Genomic DNA, 12,494 nt, shown 5'->3' with positions numbered 1-12,494 from the left:
CTGCCTATTACGGGCTGGTAACGTGCTGACCATCACCATTTCTAAAAGCGCCAGGATACCCGTAGGGTGACAGTTTTTGCGCTATATAAGTGATTTTTACATTACATTACATCTATCGCCCTCCCTCTAGCTATCTTTCGCCCTCCCTCTAGCTATCTATCGCACTCACTCTATCTATTGCATCACCACAGCATCACTCAGGGGTACCACAGCATCACTCAGGGGCACCACAACATCACTGAACGCCACAGCATCACTCGTCGCCACCACAACATCCCTGAGCGCCAACACAGCATCAATCTGTGCAACCATTCAACAACAACTGGTTCAAATATTTTCTCTCAATGTTTCAAGCTTTATTACAAATGTCATAAAAAGATGTTAATATTTCACTTCTGTTCTTGGATTTTCGTTACAATAAAATACACTGAACATAATCTTCACAAAAGTTATTTACAAAAGTTTAAGCTATTGCCATTATAAATTACAATAACTTTTATTTAAGTATTAATTATTTAGAAAAATTAAAAGCCATTGTTATTTGTAATATCAATACATCTAAGTCACATAAATACAAAACATGTTGCATTACAAATGCTATAGGTGTCACATTTGCAAATGATAAAAGTATTGGCATTGCAAATGGCAAAGCTATTAATTTCGCTATTTTCAAAACCAACACATAAATAAAAAAAAGTGTGTCATTTACAAGACCAATAGCTCAAACTTTCCTAATGCGAGACCTATTGCATTGCAAATGCTTGTTTAAATTGAACACTAGTTAAAAATTCGAAATTAGCTGAGACACTGGAAGGTTAGTGACAAGATAAGAATGGAAGTATTGTATGCACATTATCTAACCACAGTGAGACTCGATATGTCTTTTATAATATATTAGAGTTGATATTTAGGAGGTAGTTGAATGTTTGCTTTTTGGAATTACTCCAATGCAGTGTTCCTACCAGAGTTAGCAATGTAAATGTCTTGCGGCTTGTTGTAAGGTATATGAGACAGAAAGGCATTCTTACTACTTGCGGATACCACTGGGGTACAGAGCTTGAGCACAGAAGAAAACACCTGTTGTTTTGGACAGGGATTCTATCGTTTCTAGTCTTGTGTGGTTGAGTGAGCATGGTTAGTAATTGCACAGAGCGTGGGTAGGAATTGCACAGTATGAAAAGAAGTGCAGGTTATGTATTATTGTTTTAGAAACTGGTCTGCACAATGCCTGTGGCCAACGTGATATATTGTTTGAAGACACATTTAAGTTGGAATAACAGCCAGGAATGTAATCCGAAAGTATTTTAAGTGTAGTTTATTAGTTACAGAAAGCAGTTTGTTTCGATAGATTATCAGATATCTGTCTTTACTACATACTTATTTTGCTTTCATCCTTAACCATTACTTAATATGGCTAACTAAGGCACATTGATATAACTGCTCTTTATGTACCGAGATCACTTATAAAGCAAAGTAATTCTTAGAGGTGGCAACATTTTCCACTCTTTTTTATTTTATCAAGTCTTTTTGGATAGAACTGCCATTCTACTAACATTTTATTCTCAAGTCTCCTATGTATGTCTGTTCATTTGATCTGACATCTTGCTGTACATGATGTTTCAGGGAAGCCTGTCATTTGGTTAGAACAGTAACTTCCTTGGAGATGCTTTCCTTGTTTCAATAACCTCCTGTATGTTGTCGTTCATTCGAACCTGCTTCAATCTTTCTTCCTCTGCTATTAACCACCAAAGAAAGACTTTTAGCCAGCTTGGGTGCTTAAGCTCCTTTCCATTTTAATGGAATTCTCCTTCGTGCCACTACCACTGCTAATTATGTTTCCTATTTCCATTTTATTCTTGATGTTCTGTGAACCGATACCGAATAGACAATCTTTTAATGAGTATAAGATATTTTTTCTTCTGCTGCCTCTGATTACATATCTCTTTTCATTGTAGGATTATATGTGTACACTTCCCCACTAAGGGCCAGATGTAGGTATCAAAATACCGGTCGGAAACCGCCGAAAATACCGATTTTTGGCCATTTCCGACCGGTATTTGGATATTGAGATGTAAGGGGCCTTAAATTTACCGATTCGGTACATTTACAGTATCGGTAAATACTGATTTATTCATTACCGAATCATACCGATTCGGTTATTAATTCAATAAAATTACCTACATCCCGATTGCCAGTTCTTAAATACCGAACCGGTATGATTCGGTATTTAAGAATCGGTAATCTGGGATTACCTACATCGGGCCCTTAGTCCCTTATTAACTCCATGGGGAGATACCGGGATTGGGAGTAATGATTTTGATTGGTATCTCCCCCAGAGTTTACAGGGTTTATTAGATGTTTCCCCTGGAATGGATAATAACATGCAGACACTGGTAATGACAGATGTAGTTCCACATGTTTTCCCCTTCCCAGGGAAACAACAGCCCCAATTCCACTTGATTTTGGTCTTGTATTTGATTTTCTTAACCGTGTTATTACAAATAAGAGTGGATATGAGTAAATGGGTACCTTTTGGTGGCCTTGTCTTTATACCTTTGGACAAGCATGCATTTCAACAATAATAATCGGTGCATAAAACATAGACCTAAAGATAGCAACTTGCTTATTGTAAGTTGTTTTTTGATACAGAGCTTCATACCACAGTTTTACAATTTATTTGCAGTACAAGCAACAGATGTTACTATCACACAATGTAATAGTACTCAATTTATCAACTTGAAAGGATGGAAGGCTCAATTACTTTTCAAGGTGTCACACGCTTGACTTCTGGAACTCACGGCAGATGTCAGGAGCAAATGCTTACATCACTGAACAGTCAACTCAACTACAGGTTCTACCTTCATTTTGCTCACATTTTTGTATAGGTGTTTCCAGTACATTGCTGAAGAAAGTCATGCATTTCAGTCTAATATAAAAGTTGATAAATGTAGTACGTTCGAGATGACCAACATCAAACATTAATCCAGTCTTTGTGTTCTAGTATTTCTAGTTTTAATCATACATACAGGACTACAAATACTACGTTGCAAAGACAAATACACTATTCTGGACCTGGGACTCCTTGAAGTCCTTGATAGAACTTGGGAAGAGACAGTGACTAATTAATTTGTAAATGTTCTCCTTAAATGTTTCAGGATTCTAACTACATGGTTGCTGTGAGGAGCTATGTCACCGACGACAGGAGTCTGCTGAGTTTTCACAAGGGGGATATCATCCGGTTGCTGCCAATGGAGGGGCTAGATCGAGGTCAGTGTTCTTTGTCACTAATAGCAGCCATTGGGCACAGGGATGCATGTTAGCAATGATGCATGGTTTGTATATTCATATCCTGGGAGACTGTCTACACTCTGAACATTTTTACTACTGGGGAGAAATCCCAACACTCATCTAGAATTTGGTACTGCAATTGACCTAGCATGTGTCGTGGCTGCCAACTCCCTGAGATCCCCTCCTTCATAAATATAATCAGTATTTCTCGAAGTAGATTGTTATGTTTTTTTCACTCTTGCTACCCACATTTCATCCTTACCTTACTGCCCGATAATGGCAATTGAAGGGATTTTGCTAATTTTCCCTCAGAATCTCCCTTTCGATGCATGCTAATATTGAACTGGGAATTCCTGATATTTGAATTTATAAAAGCCATTCTGTTCCTGCTGATGATTGTAATAAATATCTGGTCCCGGGACCATTTCTATCAATTGTAGTCCTGAATATAGGCAACAGAAATATCTACTAACCAAAGTATTGAAGTAAAAATATTTACTACAAAAATATCATGAAACCTAATTTTACAATTAAACCAACAAACATATTGATTACAATCTATTGTCCTACAAAAGTATCTCAAGTTTAAAAAATATCTGATCTACACCGTTTTTGCCTCATGAATGTTTTATCCTGCTACATATCAAGAGTCATAGATAGAAGGTGTATTTTTATGCCCTCTAAAATTGCAATGTATTCTATGCCACTTCCATTGTTCCTCAGTTAGGGCCTAATTCACAACGATGTTTCTACAACCAGTTATGGTATTCAAGACTTATTTCTGAATTTCCATGTTTGAGTCATACCTACTCTTGGAAAAAGAGTTTTGTGAATTAGACTCATTAATATTATGCATTTCTTAATGGATTCAGGGTGTATCAAACAATTTTTTTTTAATTAGTGTCTTAGGCAAAAACGTTTCCTCAGGCCACCTTTTTGCATCCAGACACCATGTGGTTCCTCTTATGGGCAGGACATTACTTGTGCACTCGGAATGCCTATCAGTTCTGCGCAGCATTCTAGAGCTACTGTTCATCAGTTCTGAGGCATTTACTTGCCTAACCACCTAAGGTACCCCCTACCGCCACTTATTAACCTTTTGAACAGGAGTGTATGCAGATGGGTACCAAATAAGGGTGAGAGGGTGTAAAAATTTACTTCACATAGAGCACCAAAATATTTTGAGGCAACACAGCTCCAGTTGACTGCTTATCCAGTTTACGTTGAGCTCAAATCTGTAGCGCATAAAGGTCCCTCATACATATCTGCCTGCTAGTGCCCTCTGATAAATAATGCAGTTGTTTTAGTAGTGTACCAAAGGCAGGATGTCTACTCTCTTCTTTGAAGAGTGAAATTTTAGTCAAGCTCCAAATATGTCCACGCACAAGGGCACATCAGTGAAAGAATTGGAAATTGTTATAAGTTTGCCAGCTTTATGGACTGCTTTTCGAGTGTACATGTGTCAATGTCACATAATAGAACCAATGTACTTGCCACTCCTAATGACAAACTGGAAAATAAGTGGTCCTTGAGAGTGTGCAGGAAAGCCCACAAGAACTACAAAATAATAGCACTTGTTGTGGGAACCCCTGGATAACCTGAAGCAATATTACTTATAAGGCACTTGCCCATTCTGCACCAGGGTGCACCTTCAACTGCGTGTGCCAACTGCAGACCAAGATAGTGCACCCTAGTAGTCTGAATGTGCTTTTCAGAGTGCAGCACTAAGTTGTACCTACATTCTGAACAGAGCATTAGGAAAAGGTGGACCTGACCTGCATTTTAGCAGTGGCAGAGGATCCCTTTTAGGTGGTTGACCTGAGAAACTGCCCTGGCATTGCCTCCCCACCCCGATAACCTCCCCCCAATTGGAGCCATCAAGAGGTAACCTGACTGTGCCACACCTCTTTGTGGCACAGTCAGCGTGCCTTCTGGCAGCCTCTTTGCCTGTACACCTGCATCTGTAATATGCCCTGAGTGCAGCAGCCACCTTTGTTCCCATTTGCATGAAGCCACACCACCATGCAAATGAGCGAACACCTCATAATTTGACTGGGTCAACATGTCTGCTCGTGCAATCCATATTTTATAAGTGGCCTCACAAATATATGCAGCCACTTCTATAGTACCAAGTGTCCCAGAGTGAAAGAAGCGGCACGCATGACTATTGTGCTCCAGGATACTTTCTGTAATATGACCCCTGGTGTATTCTTTACCGTCAGCCTGACAAAGGCCAAACAACTCAACAGAAATACTACATTCTTAGTAGTTTCCTTGATTCATGTCACTGAGTCTTTATCGCTATACAAGACTGATTCATATAGGTATTCAGGTAAACACTGTCTAGGCTATAAGACTTGAGGACAGCCTAGAGCATGAATGTCCAGGTACTAAATTAGCCTTCGTGTGCTCCATATACACCTAGAAATAATAGGCAGACAGATGTTGTCACTACAGTAAAACATAGAGGTCCACTAACTGTAGACAGCGAGTCCTATTCTCAAACACTTGTTTATGACAAAATTTATCTTTCTTACCCCTGCCAGGAATTCACAAAGATATTCCTGGCAGACGTAAGCCCATTTATGTGTGTCGAGATTTCCACCCTGACTATGAAGTTCTCTGCAACTGAAAAATCCCACTCAGGGGTTGAGAAAATGAGTGTTCCAAGGCAATGTTAGCCTAAACAATTTGTGAGAACTCAAAGACACAGGCACCTGTCAGGATCCACAAACTCCTCTGGAAAAGGACAGATTTTTCTCTAGCCAAGGGCTGTCGAAGGTAATGGAACACTCCCAGTTTTGGTGGAGGTGTAGGAAACGACTTTCTCTACCAGGAAGTATATCTTCTCTACAGAGAAAAAAAAGTATGCATCTGTACAGAGGATCTTATTTGCAATTTGCAAAATTCGCCGCTATGGAGAACTCTGCACAGGTGAATAGGATCCCACTGGGAATATTACATGACCTTCCTAGAAAAATGTTTGGAAACCTGTGGCTGATGCATCTATCCTGACATACTGCTGCGAACATTTGGGAATTCCAGCCAAAAGGAAAAATATGTGCTGGTTGAGCAGAGTTTACTGGCAATACTTTTCCTGCTTTCTTTGTTAGTCAAGCCAATTTAAATGTAATTGCTGAGTAATATGAAATGCAGAGAAAAGAAATTGCTCTATAGTTTATTACCTACATATGGGAATGATGAAAGGATCCAGATGAAGATCAGGCGGGATATTCTACCATGCTGGCATTTTGCCAGTGTTCTGCAGGCATGAGGCTGCTTTCAAAGCAGGATGGGCTGCCATAATGCAACAATAACCCCCTGATCCAATTCAAGTCCTTCCCTCCTACAGCGTGAGACTGTGTTGACTTATTTGGCCAAGGGTCTTTTTGATTTTTCGTCTAGGTCTGATTGAAATGGGCCATAACCGACCCAGGCTCTGAAAGTTTCTTATTGTGAATGCTTATCTCAGATATTCCAGCATACTTTCTCCTTAGTATCATGCAAATATTTAGTCTAGAAAAAATGATGGAAATCAGAACCTTGACCAGTACCAAAACTTGCCATAAAATATTGCTCTGGTGCACAAACTAGCTGGGTCTAAATATTTCTTAACTAAATTTGAAAACGTTTCAACTGAATGCTTAAACTGAATGTATCTCCGACTAAAAGTTCAAACTAATAACTTAGATTACTCCCACACCTCATCCATGCACCAATTTCTGCCATATGGGTAGATACCATGACAGTGCTGATGCTCCAGCATAATGATGTTAACTGCTACAGTAGATGTTTTGAGAAAAATAAAAATTAGTTCTTGCTCTTAATGTTTATGGGTAAGATTCTTTCCCAAGTAACTGTATTATTTATATGCCAGCATGTACGAATGTGGAACAACGCTGCATGCATTATCTTATTTCTATTTGGCTTACACATTCCTCTCCCTCCTTCCCCTGGATGTCACTGCACCAGGCCACAATTATGGCTGCGTTGTCAGGAAGAAAGTGATTTACCTGGAGGAGCTGAAGCGTGGCACTCAAGATTTTGGTGGGTCTTCTGGAGTGCTGTGCCAGTTTGCTGTGTTTTTCTGTCCATCATTTATCTTTGGTTTAAACCTCACTTCAACTTTCACTGCTCATTAAGATGCAATGTGTATAGAACTTGAGAACCACCTTGTTCCCCTTGGTTTCTCTCATAATCACCCACATCAACTATGAGGTATACAGATTGAGAAGTGTCTCTTCTCTCTTAAAAGAACAGTCCCTCTGGAACTCTTCAGTGATTTTTGGCTACGATGCACCCATGCTCAAGTATTGGAAAAGTTCCTCATTCGACCTTTGTGTGCAATTTTTACTATTTATAGTGCATGAGAGTGGGAGCTTTGGATTACATTTTTTGCAGATTCCATCTTCCCAGTAGACTCACTGTTGATGCCAAATGCTCACAAACACTATTTTGAGTCCACTCTATAGTAATGTCCAGGATTAGTGTGAGTGATTTATTTTAGTGATTGTCTCAACTGCAGAAACCCAGCAGAGAAACCCATTTAATCCCAGCTAACCACAAGAATTTATCCTAAACTGTGTCTAATGGTACGCCCCAGCTGGGGCTGGGAGTTTATCCCAGGTGAGGCTCTCAATGAATTGCAGCTGGGCCGTAGGAGAGTCCCATTTGGTATTAAGAGTGAATCTTAGCTGGGCCTCAGAATGTCTCTTGGATTGGTCAGATAGTGAATCCTAGATGAGTCTGAAGGTGAATCACAGGAAGCTCTATGAGGGAATCATAGAGTGTACATAGAGTGAATCATTGATGGGCTAAAGAGTGAATTATGGCTTGGCCTGAGAGTGATTCCAAGCAGGCGCGAGAATGCTTCACAGAGGGGTCTGAAAATGCATATTAGGTGAGTCTGAGATAGCATCCAAGATGAACCTGTTAGTGACTTCTAGCTGAGCGTGATAATGAGCCCCAGCTAGGCATGACAGTAAATCCCATATGGGGCTCAGTGAATCTAAAATGGGCATGAGAGTGATTCTATGCCTTCTTGACAGTGATTCCCAACCTCGCAAGAGTGCATCCCAGATGGGTCTATGAGTCAGTCCAAGATACAGCCGGGATTGATTCCTAGTTGTGTCTGAGAGAAAATTCCAGGAGTAGATGAGTGCTATCCTTATATGGAGCTAATAGTGAATCACTGATGAGCCTGTAGTGATGCTCAACTTTGCCTTGCCAGCCGGGTCTGAGAGTGTACAGTAAATGAGTAAATGTGTGCATCCCAGATTATTGCATATGATCATGGGTTGAAAGTGAATCCCAACAGGGGATGAAGGTTATTGCTCCAGTATTAGAACTTTCATAGATTCCCATGCTTTGTATCATTCCCCGTCGTCGGAATGGGAGCCTCATTAGTATCACAACCATAGAAACAAAAGAGAAAAAATAGGCCTAGGCCTCATCTTCTTTTGTATCCTATCACCCTCTTTGTGTAAAAGAGACCAAACTTTTGTCAGGACCAATCAGAGCAGCCTCACCCCCTAGAACCTTCCTGAGAGAGCTCAGAGCCTCAGAATTTTTCTACCGCACGTTGTGCTAGGAAGTCTCCACTGAGCTCTGCTCAGTTTTTCTCATTCTAACTGTTTATTTCTTCAAGTTTTCTACTTCAGTCAGGACATGTCTGACAAGGAGAAGAAGGCCTTATTCAGGTCCTGTGCGTCTTGTGGAAAAAAGCATCTTTTTGTGGAAGATAAGCATGAAAGCTGTATCTATTGCTTATACCCTGACCACAAGGCCACAGACTGCAAAATTTGTAGAACCTTCTCTACTAAGACACTTCGTGACAGAGAGGGACGGCTTTTGACCTGGCTTCAAAAAATGAAGACTCGGAAGGAGTTGCTCTCATCGGATGAAGAGGATTCGACATCTCTGGCTTCCTCTCACAGATCCAAGAAGAGGGGTAGGTCACCTCCTGGTTCTTCTTCAGCTGAGCCCCCTTCTAAGGCCCCTCATAAGATCTCTGACAGGTCTGAGAGGGCTAGTCCCCTTAAATCTCCTCACGGAAGTGAAAAGGAGAGGCAGGGACAGGCTGCTGGATTAGTTACAGCCTCTAAGGACAAAAAGGAGGTTTCTATCACTTCTCCTCCATCCAAAAAGGAAAGGACTGGTGACAAACACTCTACAGGCACTCCAGGGACCGTGCCTGAGAAAAAACAGCGTCCGTCGACGACAAAAACATCAGGTACGTCGACGACGATTACTTCTATGAAAATTCCCGCTGCTTCCTTGGCTCCGTCGACGGGCTCGTCGTCGGTAGCGGTTTCAGCGTTGACGACTTCGTCGTCGTTCAAGGTTCCTGATTCGTCGACGATAACTTCTTCAATGTCGATGATGGTGGTCTCCGGAAAGCTGCTGTCGACGGCATCGTCGACGACGAAAACTACGTTGACGACGACAATGACTTCGACGACAACAATGATGGTGATGACGACGAGTTTGTCTACAAGACCGTCGACGATCCTCCCGTCGACGACGACCAAGACTCCGTCGACGAGGTCTTCTATGCCGTCGACGACTGCGTCGACAATACCGTCGACGACCTCAACACCGTCGACAACGGCTCCATCGACGAAGCCGTCGACGGGTCAAAAACTGCAATTTCCTCTGCAGAGAGTGAAAATTACACCTGAGATGACGTCTCCTCGACGAGTTTCGACAGATCTACCGACATTGCTTCTGGAGGACGATTCAGAGGAGGATGACGACAATGAAGGCCATTTTGGGGATGCCTACAGTCCCTCAGACTTACATGTAAAATTGCAAGAGACTGACACGGAGGAATACTATGAGCAATGTGACCAACGGATGCCTCAATATGTTCCACAAGGACTACGTCCACCTGGTTTAGGGCAGGACATGGCGGGCATGCCCGCCTCTTTAATTTCTGACCTGCAGTTGATGCTGCAGGACTATAGGAACAGGTTTCCTTTGGAACAGTCAATACAGTCTACGCAACCTCCACCTCCGGCGTTTGCGCAAGCGCAGCCAGTGGTCGAACTTCCTCCGTCACAAGTGGTGTCTCTCACACCACCAACGGTCATTTCTAGGGTCCTTTCCCGGACACCGGATCCCGGACCCTCCACTCCTATTCAGCAGGATACCTCTTCGGATGATGAGGTACAGGTGGATCCCTTGACTGATCCATTGCAGGACCCAGATTTGGATCAAGGAGACAGTGGGTTTCAAGATCCAGACGCCACTGGTCGGGATACTTCTATTTCCCCTCCGGTTGATATAGGGGGGGTTCCAGAACCTCATGGAGAGAGCTGCAAAGAGGTTTGGACTACCAATTTCGAAGGAAGAGTCTGAATGTTTCCTGTATGACTTTAAGGATCAGTACAGAAGATCGGTCAAATCCATTCCTATTATTGAGCATGTGTGGGAGGAAGGTATGAAGATAATGCAAAATCCAGCCACTGTGATTCCGGTTCTCCCCTGGTTGGAAAAGAAGTATAAGGCTCCAGATGGCAGTCCAGCTTGTTTTCTTGGGCAGCCGAAGCCTGATTCGGTGATATCACAGGCTGCTCAAAGCAAGTCCAAGAACCCATTAACACTTTTGACTACGCCTCCGGACAAGGACGGTAGGCGCCTGGATAACGTGGGGAAGAGGTTTTCTTCCATGGCCAGCTTACTGGTTCGAGCAGCAAATGCTCTCGCCATTCTAGGCAGATACGATCGCCAGATGTGGTGTGACATGGAGCCATTTGTGGAACAACTGGCAGACTCCGCGAGGGAAGAGGCAAAGAGAGTTCTGATGGAGGGAGAAAAATCATCCTCTGAAGTTATGGACATAGCGTCCACTGCTTTTCGAGCATTGGCAGAGTCAGCTGTGCTTTGTCGCCAAGGTTTGTTGAGAGCCACCTGGTTTCATCAGGAGGTCCAAAAAAAGATCCTGGACCTCCCATTTGATGGAGAGATGCTCTTTGGTAAGCATGTTGATGAAATCTTTGGGATCACTCAACTACCATAAGGTCCCATTTAAAGGCGCTCGTGGCAGAGGTTTCTCTTCATATAGAGGCAACACCCAACAGAGATATTCCTCTCAGTCTTCGCAATCTTATAAGACTCAATATTCAAATCAACGGCACGGACAATCGGCGTCTTACTCTCGTCAACCTCCGCGAGAGCGTCAGAACCGTCAGGGACGCGACAACACCAAGAGACAATAGCGGCCTCCTGGCTCTACCTACTGTTCCTCCCCTCCCAGTCACATCAGTGGGGGGCAGGATATCATTTTGCCTGAACAGCTGGAAGTGTATAACATCGGACCAGTGGGTCCTGAATATTATTCAGAGTGGCCATACGTTGGAGTTCCAAGACCTTCCTCCAACGAGAGCTCCGGGCGCCACCCGCACAAAACATCTGGGACTGCTCCACCTCGAAGCCCACCAATTGTTCCTCAAGGGGGCAATAGAACCAGTACCTCTCTCTCAGAGGGGCAGAGGTTTTTATTCCAGGTTCTTCCTGGTTCGGAAGACGGCAGAGACTTGGCGCCCCATCCTAGACCTACGAGAGCTCAACACTTATCTCATCAAACTCTTTTTCAGGATGGTCACTCTCCAAGAAATTCTTCCTCTTTTGAACCCAGGCGACTGTTTGGCGTCTCTGGATTTAGAAGATGCGTATTTCCACATTCCAGTACACCAAGCTCACAGACAATATCTACGATTCACAGTGGGAAAGAGCCATTTCCAATTCAAGGTGCTTCCGTTTGGCCTTCGGTCTGCACCTCGGGTATTCACCAAAGTGTTGGCACCAGTAGCAGCTTTTCTACGGAAACACTCCCTGGAGGTTTTCCCTTATTTGGACGACTGGCTCGTCAAGGCTCCATCTTTCAAGGACACCTCTCAAGCTGTTTCGGCTTGCATTCAGTTGTTCAGTCACCTGGGCCTTCAATTGAACACACACAAGTCAGTTCTACAGCCCTCCAGATCCACAAGGTTCCTTGGGGCCATTTTAGACACGACGCAATGCACAGCTCGTCCTTCAGAAGAACGTCAACAGAAGTTGATCATAGCGGCTCGCCAACTGTTCCGCAAGCAATGCCTTTCAGTCAGACAATACAAGCCCCTGCTCGGGTCGATGTCATCCTGCATACCATTAATACCTCATTGCAGGCTGCAAATGCGTCCTCTGCAGGAAGAACTAGACAAACA

General features: G+C 42.9%; 1 protein-coding gene across 1 annotated transcript in view; it reads left to right on the top strand.

Moving 5' to 3' along the window:
- MYO15A (myosin XVA) overlaps nt 1-12,494 on the top strand; it is a 1,716,372-nt gene that overhangs the window by 1,325,731 nt on the left and 378,147 nt on the right. Inside the window, exons 50-51 of the mRNA XM_086939741.1 lie at nt 3,156-3,267; nt 7,261-7,335. Coding sequence (XP_086795867.1) covers nt 3,156-3,267; nt 7,261-7,335 — 187 coding nt within the window. The remainder of the gene's footprint in view (nt 1-3,155; nt 3,268-7,260; nt 7,336-12,494) is intronic.

The sequence above is a fragment of the Lissotriton vulgaris genome, chromosome 10 (genome assembly GCF_964263255.1).
Source record: "Lissotriton vulgaris chromosome 10, aLisVul1.2, whole genome shotgun sequence".
NCBI lineage: Eukaryota > Metazoa > Chordata > Amphibia > Caudata > Salamandridae > Lissotriton > Lissotriton vulgaris.
The sequence above is the reverse complement of the archived record's forward strand: the minus strand, read 5'-3'. Positions and strand labels throughout refer to the sequence as shown.